At 58.4% G+C, this 27546-nt stretch overlaps 2 protein-coding genes across 3 annotated transcripts; both read right to left on the minus strand.

Annotated features, from left to right (window-relative positions):
• qrich1 (glutamine-rich 1) lies at nt 1-15254 on the minus strand. Of its 2 annotated transcripts, none has more exons than XM_088915849.1 (12): nt 14999-15254; nt 9052-9312; nt 8484-8603; nt 7668-7883; nt 6699-7511; nt 5911-6082; nt 5553-5707; nt 4026-4140; nt 3322-3430; nt 2277-2428; nt 2022-2112; nt 1-1535 (listed from the first exon to the last, which is right to left on the minus strand). In XM_088915849.1, exons 2-12 carry the CDS (start codon nt 9283-9285, stop codon nt 1352-1354), a joined length of 2361 nt encoding a protein of 786 aa, XP_088771975.1. In that variant the 5' UTR covers nt 9286-9312; nt 14999-15254; the 3' UTR covers nt 1-1351. The 2 variants fall into 2 exon arrangements, with proteins under 2 accessions (XP_088771975.1, XP_088771976.1); XM_088915850.1 differs by lacking the exon at nt 14999-15254 and adding an exon at nt 10476-10646.
• Nucleotides 15255-18985: 3731 nt separating this feature from the next.
• On the minus strand, nt 18986-27113 carry qars1 (glutaminyl-tRNA synthetase 1). Its single transcript, XM_088915584.1, has 23 exons — nt 26945-27113; nt 25767-25917; nt 25562-25671; nt 24997-25072; nt 24829-24893; nt 24658-24711; nt 24367-24421; nt 24189-24260; nt 24028-24113; nt 23835-23921; nt 23644-23743; nt 22968-23046; nt 22615-22854; nt 22442-22534; nt 22031-22168; nt 21449-21536; nt 21208-21354; nt 20923-21024; nt 20634-20726; nt 20365-20492; nt 20164-20230; nt 19873-19998; nt 18986-19266 (listed from the first exon to the last, which is right to left on the minus strand). The coding sequence occupies exons 1-23, from the start codon at nt 27053-27055 to the stop codon at nt 19216-19218; spliced, it is 2319 nt and encodes a 772-aa protein (XP_088771710.1). The 5' UTR covers nt 27056-27113; the 3' UTR covers nt 18986-19215.
• Between the last annotated feature and the right edge of the window lie 433 nt (nt 27114-27546).

Consider the following 27546-nt stretch of genomic DNA (forward strand, 5'->3'; position numbering starts at 1 on the left):
GCTGTACAAAAGGCATGTTTGAAAACACGTGCTTTGCCATCCTTGATAAACGACTAGAATACGAATATATATGAGAGAGACAAGGAATTTAAAAAAAAACAACCAAAAAAAAAAGTGGTCTCCTTTTTATCATATATAATACAAGAGTGTTTATGATACAATGCAGTTCTGAAGCCCGGAGACCTGTAACGGACTGTCCAGACGGCGCCTGCAGGGGGCGCTGGGGTGGTGCTCATGACTACCTGGCAGGGCTGGGGAAGAGTGAGTGAGTCTCTCAATTCATGTCGCTATGTATCGTCCCCCAGGACACACGAGTAGAAAACCAGCCGGCTGTACTGTCCGCGGCCGGAAAGGCCATTTCGCTGCCGATCGCGAGGGATCCTTCAGATTTTAAAGAAATCCTTTGAAAGGCGTCGTCCCTTCCGCCGGCTCCTCCCGCCGGCCTCCCACTCGCATTCCGTTTTTATCTCCTCGCAGACACCCAGCTCTCTCCCGGGCAAGAGAGTCCATTCCGGGTTTTTGTTCCTTCCCTTGCTGCAAGTCGTCCCGTCCGCCTCCCCTCCGGACTCTCCCGCTCCAATGCGCGGAGCGTATTCGGGTAATAGTCAAGTTCCCACAAGCCTCCAACAGACTGGCGCCATCCCAGCACTGCAGGTCATGGAAGGAAAGGATGAGATCCCAGGCAGCTCTTCATGATAGGAGCCAGGTCAGAGAGACCAGCTTTCGTTCCATTAAATAAGAAAACGATTAAAGGAAAGGGAATTACAATGGAAGAAATAAAAAAAAAAACCTGTCCATGCCCAGGCAGAGGAATCGTAATTGCTCGGTAAAATGCATGTTGCATATATCACGCCAGTTTTTTTTTTCCTTCCTTTTTGAAGCAGTAGTCTTTTAAATAATAAAAGGCTCTTTGCCTAAAGGAAACGAATACATTTATTGGTTGATTAAAAAATAAAACGCAACTTTAAAAAAAAAAAACATTTAAGATAGGCAACTGTTTTTGTAACTGTCCTGTGGCGGGTCTGTCTCAGCGCGAGGGAGGACAGCCCAGGCTGTTTTGGCGCAGTCCGGGGAAGGGGGACTTCTGTCTCTGGAGAACTCTTTCTGAAAGGCAGAGAGAGGAGAGACGGAGGGGGAGAAAGAAAGAGGGGAAGAGAGGAGAGACTGCAGAAGGGAGAGAGAGAAATTCAGGAGAAAGAGAGAGGGCACAGGAGAGCAGATGGGGAACAGAGAGAGAGGCAAGTACTGAAGGCGTAAGAGTACAGTCCAAATCACAACACCCCTCCCCCCCGGGCCCCCAACACCCCTAATCCTCCTCTCTCCGGAGTCTTCCTTTGGCCCCTCCCCTCTCCTAGTGCACCGACGCCATGGCGACCGCCTCCTGGATCTCCCGGACCATGAGGATGCGTGTGAGCATTTGCTCCAGCTGCTCACGCGAGATCGGCTGGGTCGAGTACCAGATGGGGCTGTTGGGCGCCACCACGGGCTCTGGCGTCAGGTAGAAGGTGTCGTTGCGGCCCTTCACGCTCTGCGGGCTGGAGGGGGGACCAGAAAGATGAGGTCAGGGGCGAAGGGTCAGCAGCACAACACAAGGAAAGACCCAGGCTCTACAGAGCTCGCTGGTCCCCAGACATGGGACAAACGGTGAGCCTGACAGTTTGAGCAAATCATTTAAATTAAGTAATTAAAACTCTAGGTGGAAAAACAAATCACTCTCCCAAGACTGCACCTTCTAAAGAGTGAGGTTCAGGGTTAGGCAGTCTGCAGTCGGGGTCGGAGCCAAGGACCAGCTTTAGACCCAGGTCTGTTGGGCATTATCCTGCCTCGTTACTGCTCAGACAACACCAGACTTAGAAGGTTTTATTCTTGCATGTATGCATGAGACACAGGGGTTCATTAGGGTCCTGCATGTATCTGCTTGCTTTTCTCTAGCCCTTGAAAGGGCTCACGGCGGACCCAGACTGCACTCTCCTCGTCCTCGCCCTGCCCGGGCGCCCAGACACCCTGACACCCGCACGCACCATTTGAAGAGGTAGAAGTCGTAGAGCTTGATGGGGCACCGCAGGGGGTTCTCGGGGTTCTCGGCCTGCTCCGCGTACATGTCGTCCGTCACTGGAAAGGGACGGAGAGAGAGGATAAGGGGTCAGGGGGACAGGAGCAGCATCCTGGTCCAGTCGGCCAGCACCTCCCTCGGAGCGCCTAGCAGTCGAGTCTGCCCAGGACCCTTCACCCGACCCCCGCGGCTGGGACGAGCGATCTCGGCGGCCGGCGCTCACCCTTCTGGCCCACGTGGTGCAGGCCGACGCCCTTCAGGTAGCGGATACTCGTGCTCTTGTCCTTGGGGTTGGAGGGGTTCTTCTTGGTGTGCCGCAGCACCTTGGAGAACGCCACCTTGCTGTGCTGCTCCACCGTCTTCAGCAAGAAGTACCTGCAGGGGACACCGGGGGGCGCTGCGTCAGCACAGCACTAGCAACGGCAAGAGAATCTCCCCCGCCTTCCTGCGCCCTCCCCTCCTGCCTAACGAGCAGTAACACGAGAGAGATATAGCCTGTTCCCCCGTCGAATACTTCAAGACACTTCTCCTGGTGCGGGTCCCCACACTTCTTCAGCACAGCTCTCACGAACGTCAAATACACTAAATAACGAAACCTCCTTCATTCACACCTCTATCGTCGCTATGCAGGCAAAAGTACAGTGTTGATAAATAGGAACGAGTTTTAGGATTCAGGTGCTCAGCCTGTCTGGAAGTGTAGCAGGTTTACAGAGACTTGTCAGGCGATCAGCCTGCAGGTTTACAGCGACTCAGCAGGTGATGCTGTATGTTTACAGTGACCCAGCAGTGCTTCTGCTCCAGTACCTCTCATCACCCTGGTGACCTGGACCAGTTTCGATCAGCTGACACGCACTCTGAAGGGTCACTTCCTCAGCACTCTTCAAAGCTTTAAAATCAGGCGAGTCTGCTCAGACCTGCTGCTGGTTATTCACGGACACCAGAGCCTCCAGAAGCGCATGATCACTGCACTGACACAGCGATCCACTGAAAGGCCACCTTTCTGTTCTGCCCTTCAGCAGACTGGGGGTGGTCGGAGGCATTAAACCAATTTTCCCACCCATGCAGAGCCCCTCTTAGCGTGAAGGACAGAAACACACCTTGGAGCACAGACACGCTCCAAGCCAGCAGAGGCCCACAGACCGCAGGGCTCGATGATTAATGGGGAGAAAAGGGAAATTAAGAGGAAAAAAAGGAAACGAAACAAGAGGAAGGGGAGAAAAGGGAAAAGAGAATGAGAAAGAGAGAGGAGACAGTGATGCCAGACTCACTTGGTGTTGAAGAACATGAGAGTGGTGAGCAGGGTGGCAGGAGAGTGGGCACCCAGCTGCTTACACTCCCACAGCATCTCCTCTGTCACGTGACTGGGGATAATATACCCTGGGAAGGAGAGAGGGGGAGAAGAGAGAGAGAGATGAGCCCCAGAGAGGGGGGGGGGAGAGAGAGAGAGGAGCAGCAGAGAGAGAGGGAGAGGGAGAGGGAGGAGCAGCAGAGAGATGAGCCCCAGAGAGGGGGGGAGGAGAGAGAGAGATGAGCCCCAGAGAGAGGAAGAGAGACACCAGGAAAAGAGGAAAGGGAGGGAGAGAAGAGCCAGCAGCAGGAACGGAGAGGGAAACAGTCACAGGGAGAGGGGCAGAAAGAGTGAGAGAGATTAATGAAAGTTCAGTTAGACTTACTTCAATGTTATGAATGATCTCTAAAATACAGACCCCAAAGAAGCGCTGCAGACACCTTAAATTAAACAGATGTAGCTAAAAGTAATCAGACTAACACCACAAGGTTCGTAACTTTCTTTAAAGAAAACACTATCGGTGCCTCCTGCTAACGGCACATGCTATCAAATGCTATCATCAGCTGCAGCTCATCATTCAGTAACTGTTTCCAGCATTGCCCCTGGCGGTCCACCCGACTGAAACCCGGCAGAAGCACACAGGCGGGCGTTGAGGGCGAGCCGAGAGTCGGGGCGCAGCCTTACCAAGGGGGTGCACTCGGGGCTGCCAGTCCTTCAGCACCTCGTGGAGCCACTGGGAGAAGCGGGTGTAGTAGGGGTCCGAGAAGATGTCATCCACGCGGCCGTTCTCGAACAGGTACTGCAGCACGGGGGGGGACAGGGCGGGCAGGCTGAGCGAGAGGGCTCCTCTACTGCCACCGCAGAACCCAGCACAGGCGCCTCGCAGCGCGTGCGCTCGGCTCCGGAAAATAAGAAGCACTGAAAAAATGCTTCATTTTCTGAAAAAGTCGTTAAACACACCTACGGGAGCTAGGGAGTGAGTCAATAATCGTCTCATTTACTTCTACTTCATGTTTTATCCTTATCTTTAATATCTTGTATTACTGTAAGAGATTAGTAGGGTTTTTTTTTTTTAGAAAGGTTCTAGGGCCAAATGTGAACATACACCAACTTGGCGTCTCAGAATCCCTAACCCCGGTGTTGGCTGCAAGTCGACAGTACGACAGCCCTGCACTTGAGCGCGCAGCTGGGGGGGGGGGGGGGAGCCGAGTGAAGGTCAGTACGTGGGTGACCCCAGGCCACTGAAGGACCGCGGGCATCGGCCGTTAACCCGTTCAAAACGAACCATTCCTTCAACACCCACCAGGGGGCAGCATGGCCCGGAAGCTCTGAAGAGGCAGGCCTCCGTCCAGACCAGGGGTGTCCAGCTTGGCTCCTGGGAAGTCGGGCGTCTTTTGATTTTTGTTACAACCCGACTCGCCGCAGACAATTCTTCAGGTATCGTAACTTGGAGCACTCGCTGCGTTAAACGTATAGCTTCCTGTAAGGCACTTGGGTGTGAACCGGGTTGCAAATATTACAAGCACCCAGGTAAATAAAAAATTAGACCTCCTGTGTAACAGAGAGCTTGGGTGCAACAAACACCGGAAGACACCACTGGAATCGTACTTGGACACCCCTGAACTAGATTCTGGATTGGGGGGGGCCCCAGTGCGTCAACAGTGAGGGGAGAACATGGACATTTGACAGCTCTGACAGCTGCGCGTTGATTCTGTTTTAATAAGGCAGCTCAGGTCAGCCTGGACACACTTCATCAGGCGTCTATTCCCACTCAGTCAAGTTCATCCGGTTGTGCTGGGGTGTCCGGGTGGGACAGAGACTCTAAAGGCAGGGCAGCACTGGACAAAAAGCACAGGCCACCACATAAAACCGACCTGAGCGCCGTCGCTGGGTGAACTCTGACATAAGCAAGGTTACACACAAGAGGAGGAGACCGTCCAGCCTGGTAACCAGTAATTAGCAGTTAATTGACCCCAGTATCCCAGGGCCTCGTATTTAACCACACGGCCAGGCAGCCTGACCGATGGTGGTCATTAACGATCCCAGCGGTGCTGCTTGAGAGCGGTGCTGCTTGAGAACCCTGGCCTCTAGCTGGCCTTCCCTCCGTAATGTCGGGGGGGTAAGCGATCTGTCGCGTGTCCGTGCATCACTGCTATCAAAACCCCAGGAGCAGAGGGAGCCAGGCTCTCCGTGACCGCGGCTGCGACTGACCTTCTGTATGCAGAGGAAGATGTAGTAGAGCACGTCGGCCTCGAAGGGCTCCCCATCCAGCGAGTGCGCCCCCCTCGTCATCAGGCACAGCCCGAAATTGAGCTCGGCCACGGCGCAGGACACCAGATCCTCCTGGAACCGCAGGGGCTGCCGTCCTGCACACAGGCGCACGCAGTGAGACCGCAGTGCCCCCTTTCGCATTTCCTGCAGTTATTCAAGCTTCTCCCACTGTGGCATCAACGGCACCACAGTCCGCTGTTCCATTCACACGACTACATGGCGAAAACCGGACCGCGAATCAATGACACCAGAACGCCAAGGGCTGCAGGATCAGGCTCGGGGACGAGGGGATACTCACGGCCGATCGGTGCCAGCTTGGTCTGCGAGTCCTTCTCCAGAGCAGCATTCTTCGCCTGGGCCCAGGTCCGCCACACCTCCAGACCCTCCTCGGGCTTCAGGGAGTTGGGCAGCAGCAGGTCGGGGGGTGCCTGAGGCTGAGTGTCGACCTCCGTCACCTGCACCGTCTGCGCCTGCGGGAGAGAGGAGAGAGCGCAGGGAGCTGTTACTGCCCTTACCACAAGAGCTCTGCGGATGAATGAGACCGACAGGGAAACACGCCCAACAGGTGGATCAGGAAGTGGGCAGCCGGCCCCCTGTTGTGTCATCTTACCCTGATAGTGTAAGCTGAGACAACAACCCCACAGACGCCACACTCCTGCCCCACAGTGCAGCTCTACTGCAACATCCCCTGGTTATCTGAATCCCTTTGGCTAAAGGAAGAAATATCATTTACTAAAGTTACAACACAGGACAGCATGGACACGTCTATGTTCGTCTATACATTCCTGATTAAGATTTGGACCAAGACGGGGGAGAGATGATCAAGTTATTCCCACAGACTGCCGAGTACTCCACAGGCCTGCACCTCTTCCGCAGCCTCACTCGGGAACGCCCATTCCTGCTGTCCCCTTGGCCGACACGCTGCCCTAAACCCAAATGCAACCAGCTGGACCCGCTGAACCGCACCGGACCTGGCACAGCCCGCTCGGCCCACGAACTGCCACGCCCTTACCGGAGCCGGTCAGGGACGGGAGCGAGGGGGAGCCCCCAGCGCTTGCCCGCGCGGAGGGCTGGCCGTGCGCTCACCTGCAGCTGCTGCTCCTGCGCGGTGGAGCCCGGGGGAGGGCCGGCCTGGGGCGGCTGCTGGGCCTGCGGCTGCTGGGGGTCCCAGATGTGGACGGACTGCGTGGCGTTGGGGTAGGCCCCGGCCACGGCCTGCACGGCCACGGGAATGTGGATGTTGCCGTTCATGAACTGCGCCGGGAAGAGTGTGTTGGCCAGCGTCTGGACCACCTCCTCGTGGGTGGCTGCCGACACGGGGGTCGCGGCGGCCGCGGAGGCCACGATGGAGGCGGAGGACGAGGAGGCGGAGGAGGAGGCGACGGCCACGCTCTTGCCCGCCACCACCATCTTGTCCTTGTCCTCCTCCAGCTTGAGCGTGGTGGGCGAGCCCGTGACGTGCACAGCGCCGTAGGCCTCCTGCGGGATGGCGATGTGGGTGATGTTCTGCTGCTGCAGGTCGCCGCGCGCCTGGGCGGAGTACACAGGGATGGTCCAGGTCTCGCCCGTGGGGCTGGTGATCGTGCCCGTGGCGCTGTACAGGTGCGCGCTGTCCACCGTCAGCAGGTCCGGCCGCAGAGACAGGTAGCTCTGCTGCTGCCCCTGGGGGATGGCCAGCACGGTGGCCACGGGCTGACCAGGGATGGCATAGGACACCGTGATGGGCATGTCCACCTTGCGCTTCTTGGCCGGCTGCAGGACGCCCCCCGTGCTGCCCCTCCGCTCACCGTCCCGCGGAGAGCCCTGCTGTCCCTGCTGCTGGGGCGACAGCGCCCCCACGGTCTGGATCTGGATCTGCTGCCCGCCGGCCGCCACCGCCGCCACCAGCTGAGCCTGGATCTACAGAGAGCGAGAAGGCACGTTAGTTTCGCGCTCGATCACGTCCAGCAACGTCTGTACTGTCGACTTAAACGTTGCGTCAGTCGCATTGGCCTGGGCGACACCGCGGTGGACCGGTCCTGCCGCACGAAGGCCTCTGGACTTGCGGCGGCTGACCTGGTGCTGCTGGAGCTGCTCCTCGGAGATCTCCCCGTGCTGCACTGCCAGCTGGGCGGCCGCAGCCACGGCCTGGAGCTGCGAGCTCGACAGCTGCTGCTGTTGCTGTTGTTGCTGCTGCTGCTGTTGTTGTTGTTGTTGCTGTTGCTGTGTTGGGCTGGCCGTCTGCAGGACCTGCGCCCCTCCCTGCGCCTGCTGCTGCCCCTGGATCTGCACCTGACCGGGACGGAGAGAGGAGCCTGGGTCAGGCCGGGCGTTCAGAGAACAGAACCGCACAGAGGATCACAGCAATGATGACGATGGAGAAGACGGCTCAGGCAACACTAAAGGCATGGCCTGAAACACGGTCATTACCAAGCAGGGAAACGGGGGATAATTCACGTCACAACACTTCACTGCAGTTGGACAGAGACGCCATTGTCACCTTGACAATATTCCTGGTGCACTCGATTGCCTGCGGTAATTTCACTGAATGAATCCATGCTGCTTTTAAAGGACTGTAATTTTCATTAACCTCTTAGCGTGGAGCAATGCTTTTGCCTTCTGATGTCCATTAGCAGTTGTTTACTCTGGGTTTTGTTTACTCTGGGACTCGACAACTGATAACGGACATCAGGAGTGCTCAGTAGCGAGATGCAGGGTCGTCATTCCTCCCTGCAGACTGCAAAGGAGCTTCCTCTACCCATCTCGTCAAAGGGGGATGTCTTATTAACTGTACTATCCTGGCTTCACAAGCTTTTTGAGCACTTAAAGTTACAGATTTTGTAAGCCTGGAGATCAAGCAGGAGAGAGGAGAGAGGCCGCCGCGGTCCTGACCTGCACTTGAATCTGCTGCTCGGAGGCCTGGTGCACAGCGGCCGCGAGCTGTGGAGAGAGCTGCGCGGGAGCCACCTGCTGCGCCTGCTGCGGGGGGGCCTGCTGCACTTGGACCTGCACCTGATCCCCCGGGCAGAGAGAGAGAGAGATAGAGAGAGAGAGACGTCAAGGGGGAGTGAGACGAGGGCGCGAGAGGAAGAGGGGGGGGGGGGGGACGCGGGGTCACGGGGAGACAGAGTCTGACGAAAACGAGAGGCCAGGAGGAGAGGAGAGGTGCGCAGAGAGAGAAACAGCGTGACAGGGTGAGGAAGGAGCAATTTTCAGACAGTGCGACACACACACAGGGTCAGACCCAGACAAAACACCACCAAATGGTGCTTCAAGACTCCTGGAGAGACTGAGCCTTCACAGCACGGACCACGAGTCAGAGACCAGCAGCACACAACAGACAAGGTGGGGGACAGCGGCAGAAAGGGACATGCGACATCACCCCTAAAAGGGGGAGGGCAGGGAAGCAAGCGACAGCAGGGACCGCAGACGGGGGCAGGGGGGCAGCGCGGGTACTCACTGGGCAGGCCAGCTCCAGCAGTGAGCCGGCCACCTCCGTGCTGTCGGTGTAGATGCAGTTCGCCCCCTGCTGGTAGACCATGGTGGTGGCACTCTGCTGGAACTCCTGCAGCGCCTCTGGGCCCTTGCTGGCCAGGGACTCCAGGAACTCCTTCATGCGGTGCTGCGGCACACTGCGCGCCTTCAGGCGCACGTACTCCTCGAACGAGATGGTGTTCTCCAGAGAGTTATTCATGGCAGCCCACAACTCCCACTGGGGGATCTGTCAGAGCGACAGAGAGAGGAAGAGGAGATTCAACTGAACTGATTGGAGGAGGAGTGAGAGAGAGCTGGACAGAGTGGGGGGGGGGGGGGGGGTGAGAGAGCGCTGGACAGAGTGGGGGGGGGTGAGAGAGCGCTGGACAGAGAGAGAGAGAGAGCTGGACAGAGTGGGGGGGGGGGGGGGGAGTGAGAGAGAGCTGGACAGAGAAAGCATGAACGTCAGAGCAGAAGCAGAACAACTCAAATCTAAGCAGAAGGGCTTTGAACCAGCTTGGATTTCACTGAACTGAGTTGTCAACTACCGCGACGGCTCCTTAATAATAGATCCGATTCGGCAGTGACCAGAGCTGGGTCCGGAAACGGGCTGGATGGGCTGAGACCCGCGGGCCTGGCCAGCAGGCTGTGCAGGAGACAGGAGGGTGTCACAACTCACAACTACCCGGGCTTATTAAAGCCATGAGGTGAAAGGCACCTATAGATGCCGGCCAGCAGGGGTCGTCCCTCAGGGTGCTGCCCTGTAACCCCACAGGACCGAGGAGTGTGGAGGCGGCCAAACCCCCACCCACCCCCTGTCCTGCAGGCAGGGGGGATCTCGCCTGTTTGCACGGAGATACACTCCACACGCACAATCTCGGCCACCGCGACGCGAAGACGAAAAATTGAAGTCACGCTTGGCGTCAGTTTTTAACGCCCGGTTCCATTTAAAGGGGCATTCCAGTGCACAGTCGACAGAGCGCCGAGCAGCCCCTCCAGGCTCCACGCACCCCGCGATCTTTAATCTCCAGGCTAAATAAATAAACGTGCCAGCAAATATCCAGCTCCGCCAAATACCCCGTGTATCTGTAACTGGGAAGCCCGGTTTTTCCACCTCCCTGCCCGGCCACACTCCGCTGGGCCCGCTTGCGGATCTTCCCAAGCTACCTTAAATATCAGTAAAACGAGGTGTTGCGCCAACCCAAGGTATTCAAAATTAAATTCAGCAAAGTCCAACTTACTGGTGTAAAACCCAAGCGGCGTGGGGTCTCTGACAATACGGATACTCTTATTGCACATCAGTAAACAACATCGCGGCGCCCTGTTGACATTTTTCCTAATCTACCGCCGATTAATTATTTCACCTCCCGAGCCGCGGTTAACAAAGCAGAAGGTGCTGCAAAAACGTACGTTTAACTCAAGAACAGGTGCTCATCGGGTTTCCCGTTCTCTAGGTAAATAAAGAAGGCGGTTACTGAGGGAGCAATCTCGCATCGGAAAAACGTGAGCACAGCCCAAACAATTTCCCCAAACAAAAGAACAGCGAGCGCAGCTGACAGTGCGGGGCCTGCTCTGAGCAGGCCGGTCCCCGGGCTGTCCTGGCTGTCCGCGGCCGCCTCGGAGAGCGCAGCTGCCGGCTCGGAACGCCCTCTCCCTCCCCCTGCCGGGGCCCGCGCCCGTGCTCGCGCCCGCGCCCGCGCCCGCCGCGGGGCCGGCCCCCTCGCCGGGAGCGAGCGAGGCGCGCTCCCCGTGGCCGCGGGACTCCCGCACTAGCAGCGCTCACCGCGCAAGGCAATGGGGCGCCTTTGCCCCCGGCGCTTCCCTGCCCGGACAAACACGTAGTGACCGGCCGAGACCAGCATGCAGACCAGCTGCAATACATCACGTTAGAAACGTCGCCGTCATCGTGAATGTCCTGGGGCAGAGAGAGCAGTAGTACTGAATCGAGCACGCCGCCCTGCTAGAAGCCAGCAGCTCTACTCGGAGTACCAAGCGAAGCAACACCTTTACAGCACAGCAGCTGTAAAGCTCCAAACTGCAGGGGGGGGGGGGGCAGGCTTCGCGAAGGACGCGCAGAGCATGGAATAAAAAACACGCTGGGCGGCAAGAGGCCAGCGGACACGACCGGGACCAGGAAGTGCCGGGGCGGTGGTGAAGGAGTTAACCGGCGGCGCGCCCCCGAGGTCCGGGCTCCCCTGGCCGAGCGGCCGCCCCCCCCCCCCCACTATTAAATCCAACGATTTATTATTTATCGCACAGCGGCGGTAGCGCGACAACGCAGGAGGGGGACAGGCTGGCCGCGGGGGCAGAGCCAGGAGGCAAGGACACAGGCCGAGCAGGCCGAGAGACTGAGGCGCCATGCCGGGTCGGGGAGGGCCCAGTCCGGTGCCCGTGAGACAGGCAGACACCAGGGGGCCGCCGCGCCACTCGCTGCCTCCAGCCCCACGGCACCGGGTCTCCACAGGCAGCCCGGTGAGGGACAGCGCCTCCTGCAGGAGAGGACAGCCCTGGTCACAGCTGCTCCTGTCACAGGGAGAAACGGGCCTGGCACCGCCGGACCAGGGCTGCTCCTGTCACAGGGAGCACAGAGTCCACCCAAATGCAGAGGCGCAGCAACACCTAAAGACATGAAGACTAAAGACTCCAGGAGTGCAGCCTGGGCTTCAGTGTGGGGTTCCCACAGGGCAGGTCACCTCCACACAGAGAGAGGCGTCTAAAGCTCACAGGCTGCTGGCCTGGCCAGTCTCTCACGACAGGCGATCTCGAAGTCCAGCTGTACTGGGGCACCCCAATCCAGGGGTCCAGTGTTCGGTCCGCTGTGAGGCTGGCCTGTCCCCCCCACAACTTGCACTTCGGGGTTCCTGGATGCAGGAACACCAGCTGTAAGCCTGATTGGTCATGGTTTGAAGGTAAATGTATCAATCGATAATCAAATCGCCAAGCCTGTCGCCCAGCCACCTCGGAGTCGGCACGGCCACGTGCGATTTGCGACGTCGACCCGTCAATCGCCCGTCGATCACCATCCACAGAGCAAGCCGCAATCTGCCCGCTGCGCTTCCGAGTCAGACCACCATCCTCTCCCCAGCAGTGGCACCGAGACAGAAAACTGGAAAACTAGAAAATCTCCCGGCCCCGCGACTGCTGGTGGACGTCCAGCCATTACTGTTCGAGTATCCTTGATCAGAAAATCGGTATGATTTGACTCTCGTATATGAGGGATTATAGAATTAATTGGTATTTATGTTCCAATATCAATAAGCGTTTTGCTTTCAACTGCATCATTTTATAAGGTTTACAACTGCACCTCGTTTGAATCCATACTGCATCTGCTCAGAGGAAGCACTACACTATTATTTAGTCAAGCTATTGTGATTTCTAGTTTTTATTTTACTGTTTTCTAGCAAAAAAAATGCACATTATCCCAAATCTTCCAATGCGAAAAGTACAAGCTCGGGAAGACGATCAGACCTTTATTCCATATTTTTAAACTCCAGCCAATCCGACTCTCCAGAGCAGCCACACCTCAATGGAAGCCAAGGTCAGGTTTGGCGTCGGCCCCTCGCCGTGCTGGGGACTGGGGAATTGGATTAGACTTTAACTGGGAGGGGGTGGGTTGGGGTATTTCCCAGTGCCTGCAGGTGAGGTGGCTGGACCACAGTCCCAGCGAGACACTTGCACCGCGCACACAACCACTAATCAAGACAAGATCACTTTATTGGCCTTATACAATTTCTTGCATTAGGAATTCATCTTTTCGCATACCCTAGCTTGCTCTCCATGAGACACAGACACACAGACAGGGAGAGAAGCTTGGGGTCAGAACGCAGGGTCAGCCATTTATACAGCGCCCCTGGAGCAGTTGGGGTGAAGGGCCTTGCTCAGGGGCCCAACGGAGTAGGATTCCTCTGCCGGCTGCGGGATTTGAACTGGCAACCTTCCAGCCACAGGCACAGATCCTGAGCCACAGAGCCACCTCCTCCGCGCCGCAGTGAAACACTTCCACCGATGAACTACACTCTTAGATAAGCCCAGCCCCTGCAGATCCAGTGGGGTCTGGAAGGCGACGAAGCCCCTCAGCTCGCCGGGCTTGCGGGACCAGCGGCTCACAGAGAGCTCATCCTCTCTCCCGAGGACGCAAGACAGGCTAGAGGGAGAGCTGGCCAGTAGACCCTCCTCCTCCCAGCCCTGCAGCGCCTGACACCACCCATCCCCCCCTTCAGCTTCAGCTTCACTCCACTCGGCTCATCGATACGCCGGGACGACTCTGGAAATCGACACCGCCACCGCGAAGCCCTGACCCTCGGCCGGCGCCGGAGACCCAGCCCCACGCTGCCTCTCCGGGCCTCGACGGGCCAGGCTGGACGGGTAAGTCGCTCCCCGGGTGCTAGGCTGCATGCGAACGCCTGCAGATCCCTCCCGAGAGGACAGCCCTCGCCAGGACACCAGGCATGCCCGCCGGAGCGCTGCCCCGCCTTCCAACCCCAAACTCTGAGGCTCGTTGAGGACGTCCAGCGGAGCCGATCGGCAGCAGCTCCCCAGCGCAGCCAGACCGACCCCCACTCCTGTGCAGGCTTCAGGAGGGGCCTCGGACCCGGGCTCGCCAGCGGAGCCCGCCCCACTGAGTCAGCACAGCACCTCTCACCACGGCCGGACCAGGAGCGATCGTGCGGCTCGCGGACTCGACGTGCGCTGAACCAATAAATGACTTTACAGGAGAGCCCAGCGTCTCTCTCCACCGCCCTCGACGGGCCCAACGGCCTCCCGATTTTCCTGTGCAAAGATCTCAAGCCGTGAGATTTCTGTGTAAAAAACACAAGGCGAAGAGCTGCCCTGCGGCCTCAAAGCCCAACTCAGTGACTCCACGTGCAGCCGAGGTCTGCGACCCGCGAGCCGAGCTGCTGGAGGGAACCGTTTGGTCCAGTGAGGCTCCAGCGGCGCCATCCTGACAGGCACAGCCCCCCCGACCCGACCCTGCTGGCCAACTGCTTTCCAACCAGCCCCAACAGACAGCTGCAGGACACGAGCTGCGGAGGCGAACTCCAGGCAGCACAGCAGGAAGAAGGAACAGCCTTTCAGCTTCGGGGACTCGCGCCTGGAGAAGGCTCCACAGCCGAACAGTGGTGCTACTTCTTTCTGCCCGTGCAGCGCTGGATGATCCCTTTTCAAGAGAGAGGGAACAGGCAGCACGAAGGACAAGGTTGTCCACTGTAGCTACACGGCCCTGAGAAGCGATCATCTTGAGCTTCAGCCCCACCTGGCTCCAGGCGTGTGGACAGCAGGGAGGGGTCCCGGCCGCGACGCACTCCTCATCCCTGACAGGAGCATCCCTGAGCGCAGCACCACCGCCAGAGCGACTTTCTTAGTGCCAGAGTCACCGCTCTGCTAAATCACAACCAGGCCTGACCAGCACAACCTTTACATGGGTGTTTAAGCCCTTTTTATGCTTTATTACCATATCGCATTAGTCTGGATTATTTTTTCCTGTAGTTAAAATAGATTTGCTGCATTTAAAGGCGCTATATGAAATGCACCTGCTATTTTATTATCGTCGTGGTGCCCCTTAACAACTACACTGAATACCAAAACCCTGACGGTTACTCTACCACGTAGCAGAGATAGCGGTGTTTGTTCAGCAGCACCATTAATTACAAGCAACTATAGCGGGGGGGGGGGTGGTCTGGACTGCGCGCACGCGCATCGGGACCACAGCTCGCCGTGCCCGCGGCGCTGCGCGCTCCCGTCACACCCCCCCGGACTCTCGGAAGCGCGCTCCCGACCTCACACAACAACAGCAGAGCGCGGTGAGCGCGCCGCCCCGAAGCGCTTCCAGAGCCCACGGGCGGCGCCCCCAGGGGGCCGGGGAGCCCCACCGAGGCGGCGGCGGCCAGCGCGGAGACCCCCGTCTGCGCCAGGACAGTCCTTCCCAGCCTTACCCCTCTGTGTCTCGGCCAGGCCGCTCCGCTCCGCCCTCGCCGGCTCCGTCTCCCTCGGCTGTCGGCTGTCCCCGCTTACCCCCCGGGACTGACCCCGTCCGCTTGCTGCGCCAGGGGACGAGCTCGGGTTTTTATGATCTCTCGCCTTGCGTGCGACCCGCTCGCTGGTCTCTTCCTTGTGGTAATTTTTTCCTCTCTTTCTTCTCCTCAGATCTCGCTGAGCGCCATCTTACATTCAACCCCTCTTGGCCAATCCGGCGGCGCTCGCGAGCTCTCGCGAGGCGGGCTCGAGCAATTACCGCGAGACACGACCGCGCAGCCAGTCTCGCCTTAAAGGGGACACGCGCCCTCCCTTTCTGCCGGGCGGGCCGCCGCCGCGTCTCCGGGGCAACCGCCGCGACCCGCGCCTGATGGGAACAGGGAAGAGTCACCTTCGACACGTGACCGGGGCTACACAGAAATTCCAGTAGGACCGTATGGACTGGGAGAGACCGGGAGGCAGTGTGGGATTGAGAGACAGGGAAGCTAAGGGAGGCAGAGGGAGGCCGGGTGGGACAGGGGTCAGAGCTGAGAGAGACAAACATTCTTCCACAAATTTACAAACCTAATCCCAGAATTGCCACACCTGCCAGAATCACAACGGTTCCCAATCCTACTAGGAGAGGGACAAGGGAACTCAGCTGAACTGGCAGCCCAGTATGTAATCTCCTGTCCCAGCCTGAGGAACAGTGAGCCTGCCTCCCAATAATGTTCCATATGCTTGTATGTAAATGTATTATGGCGTGTCTATATTACAAAAGTCTGTAGATGTTATGTAATTGTATATGTTTTGGCAACACTGATTGGTCATGCCAATAAAGCTTCTTGAATTGAATTGAGGTAGGCAGTGTGAGACAGTGGGTAGAGCTGAGAGAGAGAGAGGGAGGCAGTGTGGGACAGTGGGTAGAGCTGAGAGAGGGAGGCAGTGTGGCACAGTGGGTAGAGCTGAGAGAGAGGGAGGCAGTGTGAGACAGTGGGTAGAGCTGAGAGAGAGGGAGGCAGTGTGAGACAGTGGGTAGAGCTGAGAGAGAGAGAGGGAGGCAGTGTGGGACAGTGGGTAGAGCTGAGAGAGAGAGAGGGAGGCAGTGTGGGACAGTGGGTAGAGCTGAGAGAGAGGGAGGCAGTGTGAGACAGTGGGTAGAGCTGAGAGAGAGAGAGGGAGGCAGTGTGGGACAGTGGGTAGAGCTGAGAGAGGGAGGCAGTGTGGCACAGTGGGTAGAGCTGAGAGAGAGGGGGAGGCATGTTTTAATGATGACATTGACATTCAAAAGCTAGTTGCAGTGTGAACATAAGAAAATAAATGTTTTAACAGAAAGAAGCCATCACACCCATCTTATTCAATTCAAATTTCTTGACAGTTTTGCTCTTTTTTCTCTGTATTCTCTTCCTCATATTGCCCAACAATCTCTCCCCTTCCATTCTGCTATTGTTATCCCAGATTGCGCCCTGTCACTACCAAAGTTTAATATGAGGGTGTCTTGGAATTGCTGGTTAACACAGAAGCTGTGTAAGGAATTTTATTTAATTAGTAATATTTAGATTCAATTCTAGCACTAGCATGACAAAATCTGTTAGCTTGTAGCTTGCAGTCCTGACAGTGGTCAATACAGGTTCAATTGCAGATGCTCACCTTTCATGACTGACACTGCACTGCACACACTGGCCTCTGAGCGCTGGAGCTGCACTGCACTGCACACACCCGCCTGTGGGCACTGGAGCTGCACTGCACTGCACACACCCGCCTGTGGGCACTGGAGCTGCACTGCACTGCACACACCCGCCTGTGGGCACTGGAGCTGCACTGCACTGCACACACTGGGCTTTAAGCGCTGGAGCTGCGTAGCACCCTGCTAAAGACCACAGGGTCAGCAGTGTGAGCCTGGCTAGTACCTGGGAAAGAGAAGGCTGCTGCTGGAAGAGGTGTTATTGGGGCCAGCAGAGGCGCAGTCTGCTTGGGTCCTAATGCCCCAGTATATATATGGAGTCAAAAAACTTAAAAAAAAAAACATGCCATCCTTCAGATGAGATGTAAAATCGAGGTCCTGACTCTCTTGGTCATTAAAAATCCCAGGGTGTTTCTCAAAAAGAGTAGGGGTGTTACCCCGGTGTCCCAGCAGGCAAATTTCCCCCCTGGCCTTTACCAGTCATGGCCTCCTAATAATCCCCCTCTCTGAACTGGCTTCATCACTCTGTGATGGTGAGAGCTGAGAGCTGGTTTGTGTGGATCAGACTGGTGCACTCTGGCTGCCATCACATCATCCACGTGGGGGTACACGCTGCTGGTGAGGGACGGGAGTCCCCATAACCTGTAAAGCGCTTTAGGTATCGTAATAATAATAATAATAATAATTTACAGAGACAGTCTCTTTGGGAGTGGAAGAGGCAACTGGAACACATAGTAAAAACCAGAGAGAACATGGAAACTCCACACAGAAGGTACCTCAGTCCAGAATTCAACCTTGAGACTCCAGAGCTGTGAGACAGAGGACAGCAGGGCTCGCGATCACAGCCCCGCTCCACTCAAGGGGAACATCACCGAATAACTACCATCAAGTAAACTGAGGCTAAAGCTGCTGAAAAGGCACGAAACAACCTCTCCCGGCGGCCGAGCCCTACACAGAACTTTTATTCCACATGGGGTCCTGAGCTCTCGCCTCCGCCTTCCCAGATTAAGAACAGAAAAATAAATGGGTGAAACGAATAAAAAGATGAATGATCTGCGATGCATCCTGCGGCAGCGTAGCAGGGAAGCTCGTTTCTGTAGCCGTGTGTCTGCTCCTTTAAAGCAGCTGCATCTGTCCCAGTCCGCCTTAAACAGCTCCGCGTGTGCCTGCCAGGGCCTCCCCCTCCTCGCCCCACAGCACACTGCCTCGCCGCGCTCTTAAGGTGGTCCGGGGAAGATAGCTGAGCCGTGCCCTGGGGCTGCACAGCTGAGGTGCCCACTCCGGCCAGGAGGGGGTTAACTCCCACACTCTCCACGCACCCCCACTGTGACCCCGTGACTGCTGTCCCAGGCCTGGGAGGGAGCGTGCTCCCGGCCCGGGGCTGTCAGGAGGGAGCCCCTCTGCAGTCCGGAGGTGTGCCGTGTGTCCCACGAGAGGCCGAAGTGTGCCTTCCTCCTCTCTCCACGAGCGCGCTCGCTGGCGGGACCGGAGCAGCACACAAGCCACGAGGAGGAGATGGAAAGTGTTTAGAAAAATAAAGGTGGCTCAGAAGTGAAAGTGTGTGTGGGGCTGTGACCCAGCTCCAGGGGCTCCAGGGTCATGGGCTGATGATCAGGTGATCCCTCATGACCCCAGATCTCTCGTGGAGCTCCGGCAGGGGGCTTTGTTCTCCGGGAGCGCGGTGGTCCCGGGCTCCTGCGTCTCGTGGACGGGTGGGAATCCGTCTGCACTGCTATCATCCCACCCGGATCCCAATCCATTCCTCCGCCAGGACCTGTAGCCACTGTGTCCCAGCTGAGGCACAGCCGGCACCAGGCCCGGCCCAGCCCGTTCCACCAGCGACAAGGGCAAGACTGACCAGCAGGCACCCAGACCACCGGACTCCCTCCGGACAACACCAGGTCCACTGGACCCCCTGCGGACACAAGCTGGACCGCTGGACCCCCTGCGGACACCAGCTGGACCACCAGGTCAATCCTGAGGTCCGCTTTGCTGCTCCCAGGTGTTTTTTGCAGCAGTTCACTTTACGGGACTGGCGATCGCTGACACAGCGGAACGGCTTCCTGCAGTTCGTCCCCTCAGCATCTCAGCCCACAACTCAGGGGGTTCTGCCCCCTGTAATTACTGGTCACTGTGGGGTCCGTGTTTGAGCCCCAGTGCCACACCAGGAGGCTGCGGGACTGTGCCCACCCCTCCCCCCCACCAGGCACGGTGCGCTCTCCCCACTGCCCCGTTCTGCTCACAAGCCTGAGCCTCCCATCTCACAAAAGCACCGAGCCCATCCTTTTAGCAAACGTTTTTATTTCAAAGAGCGGTCACATTCCTTGAGTTCACGCGGTAGAAAAGCTTCACACTCCTGGCAGGAAGTGGAGGAGAAGACGGGAGAAGGTTCGGCTTCACCTGCCCCACCCCCACACCACAGACGCAGCCCCTCTCTACCCCTGGCCTAGAGCGGCTCCCAAGGGGGATTCTGGGATATAGAATGTCCTGCTCCGCAGCTGGACAGACATCCAATTAGATTTTCCCTGGATCCTCCTTCAGAGTGACTGTCCTGTTGAACACCAGCTGGAGAGAGAAGGAAGGGGAGAGAACCAAGGGTGAGAGGTACCCGGGAGGTATGAGACGAGATTTCTCTAAGGAAACCAGGGAATCGGCTTCGATAACATGGCTAAGTAGCTTGTTCCCCGCTCCTACCACCCTCTGTGTAAATAAGTGCCTCCTGTTCACATAGTTTCCACTTATTTTGTGTTTCAGGGCAAGGATAGGAAGGGGTTTAATGGTGTGGATAGGAATGGGGGATTGAGGGGAGAGAGAGAGAGAGACTGGGTCACAGGAAATAAAGTAGGGAGAAAGTGGGAGAAAAAGAGAGCAAAGTAGAAGAAGAGACAGAGGCGGAAGGTATTGGGGATTAATCTTAGGGTGGATGTGCTTGTTGGCACTTCTGTGTAATACATAGCACTTCCTGAAGAAAGTTCACATCCTGACAGCCTCCCGCTACCTCTGCCCAGTGCTGATTGGCTGTACAGGCTGTTAAGGCCAACTGTCCCCAGTGCTGATTGGCTGTACAGGCTGTTAAGGCCAACTGTCCCCAGTGCTGATTGGCTATCCATCCATCCCTTCCTTAACTGCTGACTGGCTGCTCATCTGCGTGCTCAGCGGTGTTCTGCTTACCTTCCCTGGCACACTGTCAGGGTCCACTGAGAAGTACCCAACGCGCTCAAACTGGAACTTGTCAAAGACTTTGGCCCCGCCCACCGAGCGGTCCACCAGGGCATTGCTGATCACCTGCAGGGAATTCTGGGAGAACAGAAGCACTCTGGGTCAGGCAGGGTAGAGAGGAGGAAGGAGTGGTCATTGCTTGATTTGTTCTCCAAAACTGGAGTCTGGAGGACTAAGGCACTAAGGAATCTGGACCGGGCCATGCAGTGGCTACACTGGACCGGGCTGTACCGAGACACTCACGGGGTTGACGTCACTCAGGAAGCCGGCTGGCACCTCCGAGGTGTCCTCAGGGTTTTTGTGCAGGAAGCTGTACGCACACAGAAGTACAGACATGGATTAGCTGAGAGACACGAACTGAGAATTCAGAATTTTCCGACTGTCTGTGCAACATATCTCCTCCTCATTCCCTCCTCCGAGCTTCTGTCCCGAGTGCAGACTCACAGGCGGTCGTAGAGCCGGATCTCGCAGGCCAGGGGCTCGCTGACCCAGTGGATGAAGGCCTTGGGCTTCTCTGCTGCATCGGTCTTAGTGCAGGTGACCTCCAGCTCCACCACTGAGCCACTGGCGTCCTGAGAGGGAGAGAGAGAGAGTGAGGAGTGAGGGAGACACCAAGTTAGCTGCTCTGCAGAATTCTCTGAAAGTCTGTGGTCACCCTCCCTGTTTCTCCCTCTCTTGTGCCTCCTGTCCCTCTCCTGCTTCCCCAAGCTCACCTTGATGACCTGCTGCACGGAGATGATGTACCCAGCATGCCTCAGGCCCACAGGCTGCTCAGGGGTCAGGCGTTTGTAGCCCTTCTCCATCACCTGCAGGGGGCGGCAAAGGCCAACAACAACATTGGACTGGAAGTACTGGCAGTTTGCGTGCAGTACCGTCAGTGTACGTGTGTGTGTGTGTGTGTGTGTGTGGTACTGTCAGTGCACGTGTGCATGTGTGCGTGCAGTACCGTCAGTGTGTGTGTGTGTGTGTGCTCTTGTAAGCGGGTGCCCCGCTGTCTCTGACCTCACGGAAGTCACTGCGCTCGATGAACACGGTGCGAGAGAAGGGCACGCTGTGGCTGCCCAGAGACTCATCCGCCGGGAAATTGGGAACACGGACTTCCACCTGCACGGAGAGAGGAGGCACAGCTACTCACTTATCCCATTCAACTCCTACTCACACCCATCCACAAGCAGAGCAGAGAGGCCCTGCTGGCCCCGCCTTTCTCCCAGCAGGCCTGTTACTGGGAGGAGGAACAGGTGGGCCCCCTGTCTCTCTGCAGGTAAGGACGCAGGGCCGAGGCCCTACCTGTGTGTCGGGCGGCAGGTTGGTGATGGTGACGCGGAGGGGCTCGAGGATGGCCATGACTCGGGGGGCGCAGTCGTTCAGGACCTCCCGAGCGCACGCCTCCAGCAGGTGCGGCTCCATCGTCGTCTGGGCCACCGTCACGCCCACCTGCCGGGACAACAGCATCAGCAACGTCCCAGCCGCCACGGGCCCAACCACACGGGCGCAGGCCGACTCCACGGGCCTCCCCGCCCCCTCGTACCCGAGCACAGAAGTTGTTGATGGCCTCGGGTGGGAATCCCCTCCTCCTCAGAGCAGTCAGCGTGAAGAGACGAGGGTCGTCCCAGTCCCTGTGCAACAAGACAGCACCATCACGCACCGCTGGGCCGTGACCGCGCACACACGGCGGGTCTGGAGGCTCCTGGTTCGAACCCGGGCTCTGCCCCTCGAGCTGCTTCCCAGCTCCTTGCATCACAGGAGACGTGAGGCCAGAGGTCTGGCCCCCAGTTACCGTGCTCTTTTCTGGAGCAGTAGCGTCGAGGAGAGCCCCAGGTGTGCTGTGCCCCAGGTGTTCTTCATGTGAGCCCCAGGTGTGGTGTGCCCCGGCTGAGCCCCAGGTGTGATGTGCTTCATGCGAGCCCCAGGTGTGCTTCATGCGAGTCCCAGGCGTGGTGTGCTTCATGCGAGCCCCAGGCGTGGTGTGCTTCATGCGAGCCCCAGGTGAGCCCCAGGTGTGCTTCATGCGAGCCCCAGGTGTGGTGTGCCCTGGCTGATCCCCAGGTGTGCTTCATGCGAGCCCCAGGTGTGGTGTGCCCCGGCTGAGCTCCAGTGGTTCCATCTTCACCTGACAGCTCCCGACTCCACCAGCTTGATGATCTTCCTCTTGGACACCACGGTGTAGGTGAGGTTGAGGCGGCCGTATTCCCACTGCACGGGGCAGTACACGTCCAGCACGTTGCACAGCCAGAAGTAGGAGGAGCGCCTGCCACACACAGAGACACACAGGAGTGAACGTGTGCGCGAGCACTGCCCACCCACATCGTCCCCATCCTCTCTCCTCCCTGACCCAGCTGGTCTTGCACACAGCCAGGGAGAACATGCAAACTCCACACAGAAGGCTCCCCGCCCCAGAGGTCTCACCGCCGAGCTCCGTCAGCCTTCGCTCGCTGCTGCTTGGTCAGCGAGAGGCCCTACAGAGACGCCCCACAGCGGGCTGGCGAGTCCATCTCTCGGCCCCGGGTTCGGCAGTGCTCACCTGGCCTGGAACTCCTTGGTGCAGAGGGAGTGGGTGATGTGCTCGATGGAGTCGCACAGGCAGTGGGTGTAGTCGTAGGTGGGGTAGATGCACCTGGAGAGACAGACAGGGTCAGAGCAGCCCTTCGGCTCCCTCCCACCCCCGCACGCGCGCCAGGCGAGAGAGGGCCGTACCACTGGTCCCCACTGCGGTGGTGGGGGGTGTATTTGATGCGGTAGGCCACAGGGTCCATCTTGCCATCTTCCATCACCATCTTCATCCTCAGCGTGGCCTCCCCCTCGGCGAAGACCCCCTTCCTCATCCTCTCGAACAGCACCAGCGACTCCTCCGCGGGACGGTCCCGCCACGGCGAGGGCGGGGGGCTGTGGCCCTTGATCTCCTCCCCCCGCTGGTGGCACACGTAGGCGTGGCCCCTGGCAGGGAACAGGAAGAGGCGGGGCGTGAGGGGCAGTCTCTCGGCCAGAGAGAGAGAGGGGTCAGGGAGAGGGAGAGGGAGAGAGGGCTTGAAGTCGGGCTCTGCTCTCACCTCCTGACGAGCTCCACCGCCCAGTCGTACAGCTGCTGGAAGTAGTCGGACGCGTGGGTGACCGCGTAGGGCTTGTACCCTGGCAGAGAGACAAGACGCAGTGCTGTACGAGTGCAGAGTCAGGCTGCAGCCACAACACACACCAGCACTGTGTCCAGCACCGCGTGTGCACACACAGATAACACACAGAGCACTTCAAGCACTGCGACTGCACACACAGATAACAAGAAAAGATCTCTTTGGCCATAAACAATTTCTCGTATTAGGAATTTGTCTTTTCGCAGACCCCAGCTTGCTCTCCGTGAGACACACAGACAGGGAGAGAAGCTTGGGGTCAGAGCGCAGGGTCAGCCATTTCTACGGGGCCCCTGGAGCAGTTGGGGTTAAGGGCCTTGCTCGGGGGCCCAACGGAGTAGGATTCCTCTGCCAGCTGTGGGATTTGAACTGGCAACCTTCCAGCCACAGGCGCAGATCCTGAGCCACAGAGCCACCACAGCCCTGTTATCACACAGAGAGCTTCCAGCACCACCACTGCACACACAGATAACACACAGCTAAACTCTGGAAGCCACACTCGGCAACACCGCCTTCTGCTAAAACTATTACAATTCAATGGGGCAAAGCATTTGAAATAGAGACAAACGGGACTGCAGGTTTCTGGCGTCCGGGAACATACCCAGCCACTCCACCATGTCCCTGATGCCAGTGAAGTACTTCTCCTCCTCCTTCTCCGGGTTTGTGTCGTCATACCGCAGGAAGCAGATCCCGCCGTTGGCCTGCAGGGGGCAGCAGAGAGACAGGTTGGTGAAGGTTCTGCTGGGCCAGCGAAGGGCAGGGCAGGGTGGGCCGGACGGGCCGGGCCGGTACCTTGGCGTATCCGAAGTTGAAGTTGATGGCCTTGGCGTGGCCGATGTGCAGGATGCCGTTGGGCTCAGGGGGGAACCGGGTTCGGACCTGCCGTCAGAACACAACAAGTCACACAGAATACTTCTGTGCCTCCTGTCCCTCTGCTCTCCTCCTGTGCCCCCTGCCGCACCCCTGCGCCCTGGCCCCTCAGTACCTGCCCCCCTGTGATCTCCAGGTGCTCCTTGAGCAGCCTCCTGGTGTGAGGGGTCATCACGTACCCCTCTGTCTTGTAGTTCTCGCCTGCGGAGAGAGGAGGCGGTGAGGGAGGCTGGGGACCTGGCTGCGGCTCCGGCGGCTAGCGGCGCGAGGCCTCACCCGGCTTGTGGAACTTCAGCGCCTCCCCTCGGAGCTGCTCCATCAGGGACCTGCCCTCCAGCTTCAGCGCGCCTGCGGGCACACGGACAGATTGGTCCCGAGCGCCCCTGGGGGAGACAGCCCCCCACCCCCACTGTCTCCCTGCGCCCCACCGCGCCCCAGGGGTCCCCCCTCTCACCGTTCCCAGCCGACTCCTCCTTCCGGTCCTGCTCCGGCGCTCGGGGCTTCGGGACCTGGGAGAGGGAGAGCCGGACTTCAGCAGCAGCTGCTGACCCGCCTGTCCAGCCTGCTTGACCACCTGCTCGGCCCAGGACAGCAGTGCCCAGCAGGAGGACAGGACTAGCCCAGCCTCTCCCTGCTCACTGTGTGTGCCGCGCCGTGCAGCGCCGGTCTGTGTTGTGTTGAGGTGTGGTGTGTTGAGTTGAAGTGTGGTGTGGTGTGGTGTGTGTGTGATCTCCAACAGCCTCACCTTGGGCTTCTTCTCCAGGTCGGCCTCCGTCTTCGGCCCCAGGAGGTGGAGGACCTGAGGGACGACAGAGGGGTTAGATCAGCCATCTCAACCTGGCCCCCCGTCACCGGCCCCGCGCAGCGCCCCCCACAGGCCAGCCTGTCTGCCCCCCGTGTGCCTGTTCTCACACACCTGCATGTCCACCTCATTCTTGATGATCTTCCCATCAGCCCATTTCAGCCGAGTGCGCGCCTCCCCTGAGGGAGAGAGAGAGAGGAGTCAAGAACAGGGGGAGACAGGAGAGATGTGGGGGGCACTCCGAGAGCGAGGGGGGAGCGGGAGGGAGTGTGGGGGGCTCACCCATCAGCAGGCCCATGTTGAAGCGGTATCTCTCCTTCACCAGCTGCTCCTTGTGCTTCAGGATCACAGCCTCCACCTGCAGGAACACAACACAGGGCTCACCTGTCTGCGCAGGACAGGCTGGAGCGGCTCGGGGGCTCGCCCGTCTGCGCAGGGCAGGCTGGAGCGGCTCGGGGGCCGACTGTCTGCGCAGGGCAGGCTGGAGCGGCTCGGGGGCTCGCCCGTCTGCGCAGGGCAGGCTGGAGCGGCTCGGGGGCTCGCCCGTCTGCGCAGGGCAGGCTGGAGCGGCTCGGGGGCTCGCCCGTCTGCGCAGGGCAGGCTGGAGCGGCTCGGGGGCTCGCCCGTCTGCGCAGGGCAGGCTGGAGCGGCTCGGGGGCCGACTGTCTGCGCAGGGCAGGCTGGAGCGGCTCGGGGGCTCGCCCGTCTGCGCAGGGCAGGCTGGAGCGGCTCGGGGGCCGACTGTCTGCGCAGGGCAGGCTGGAGCGGCTCGGGGGCCGACTGTCTGCGCAGGGCAGGCTGGAGCAGCCCTGGACGAGACCCCTCCCCCCCCCCCCCCCGCACTCACCGCGTCCTCGATCTGCTCGGGGGTGATGACCACGCCCACGCCGCACGCCTCCTCGAAGTCCTGGGGGGCGATGGGGTCCTCCGGGTGGCTCCTCACGTACTCCAGCGCGGCTGCGAGGGGCAGAGAGGTGGGAGATGTAGGTGCGGAGGGGCGGGGCAGCGAGCACCAGCCCTGGCGCCGCCGGCGCGCGGGCGGCCGGACTCACCCGAGAGCTGCAGCTCCGTGCTGATCCTGCGGAGGGCGATGTGCTCGGTCAGGAAGGCCAGGCGGCGCGCGTCCCGGAGCCGAGAGGCCAGGCTGTACAGCAGCGTCCCTGTCGGTCTGTCCACGCCTGCTGGTCCCGACACGCCCCGAGCCTGGGGACCAGCACGGGCACGGTGACATCATCAGAGACTGCCCAGCGTCCCAGGGGGCGAGAACCCCCCCCCGAACCCCTTACCCAGCCGCCCCACGCAGCTCACAGCAGTCCCACTGAGCCGACCCACAGAATTCCCGAACCGGGCGCCGAGCCAAACAGGCAGCAGACCCTAAACCAGACTGGTCAGTGACTGGCAGGAGACCCTAAACCAGTGACCGGCCAGTATCCTGCACACGTCCGCAGTGCATGAAGCACTCCCAGCTAGTTCACTGGAAATAATCCGTTCTCCCTGCTCCCACCCCGCTCAGGAGGACTGCAGGCGCACGGCTCTGTGTGTCCTTTGTTTGCATCATCCGATGTCTAATAAAACCTGAAAGAGGAGCCGGCAGTAAGAATCCACAGCCTGGCCAGGGGTCACTGCCAGCGCCTCAGCCACTGTGTCCCTCACTTCCAGCCTCCTCGGCCACAGCGCTGCCCAGGCCACCAGCAGACTGACCACACAGACCGGCTGGCCCATCGGGGTCTCTGCTTCCTGACCACGACCCTCCAACCTCCAGGAAGGAGCCGGCGAGACCTGGGTCTGGGCTCCCGGCAGAGTCTATCAGCTGTCTGAGCCCCAGCTCCTGGCTGACGCCACAGCACCGCGCTAGTAAACGGGGTACCCGGCGGGGGTCGATGGTGCAGGACAGTGTCACCCCCTTCTGGAGTCACTGTCACACTGCAGGCGTGCGACCCGATCGGCTCCTACTACTTAAAACTGCTTCGCACAACCCCGGGCTGAAAACACCAGAATACCCATTAGGCTGAAGAGCCGCAGGAGAAGACCTGGCTTTTTGGAGAGTTCCCCAAAATCGGGATAGGGGGGCGAAACTGCTTTAGAAAACGCAACCTTTCTTTCGACAAAAAAAGACACGTAAACTTTTGCAAACTATCATTAACACGTAAGGGTTTGCGCAATGACATGTGAGCAGACCCAGCCACAATGTCCGCTTTCTGGCGTCTTATCTTCACTCATCTTCACTTACCAGGGTAATCGCCTCCTTGAGAGTCGAGCTGAGAGCTTCATTTTTCAGGGTTTCTTTCGCTTTCTGTTCACTGAGCCCGATCTCAGTGAAAAGAGTTACCAAGTCCGCCATCTTTACCCCGGTCTCAGACACATGCCTCTTTCAGGTCCTGACTTCCTCCACCGAGGGGAGGTGCAGAGACGAGCCTTGACCAATCACTGCCCAGGGTTGGCCGATTCTAGCCAATCCTAGCTTGAATCATTGAGTTCCGGTTTTCTTCCCCAGGAATAGCCAATCAGAGTAGCGATCTTATAAGAGTGGGCGGGTTTCAACGAATGCTTGCAAGTTGTTGCATCATAAAGGCAGCGTGGACGCAATTTATAAACAGACTACTGCTGGATTTAAACACGAGCGAGATGACTTATGTGTATTTTGTAATAACGAGAAGGAATCTTTGTTACATTTGTTTGTTAACTGCATATATACAAAACTGTTTTGGATAGATTTTGCAAAATGTTATTGTTAAACGTTTAAAGGTAAATGTTAAATTGAAAGATTTTGATATTATTTTATATTTTGTTAGATCTGATTTGGATAAAGGATATGTTTTTATTTTTAGTCTG

The sequence above is a fragment of the Atractosteus spatula genome, chromosome 5 (genome assembly GCF_055471065.1).
Source record: "Atractosteus spatula isolate fAtrSpa1 chromosome 5, fAtrSpa1.hap1, whole genome shotgun sequence".
In the NCBI taxonomy this organism is placed as follows: domain Eukaryota; kingdom Metazoa; phylum Chordata; class Actinopteri; order Semionotiformes; family Lepisosteidae; genus Atractosteus; species Atractosteus spatula.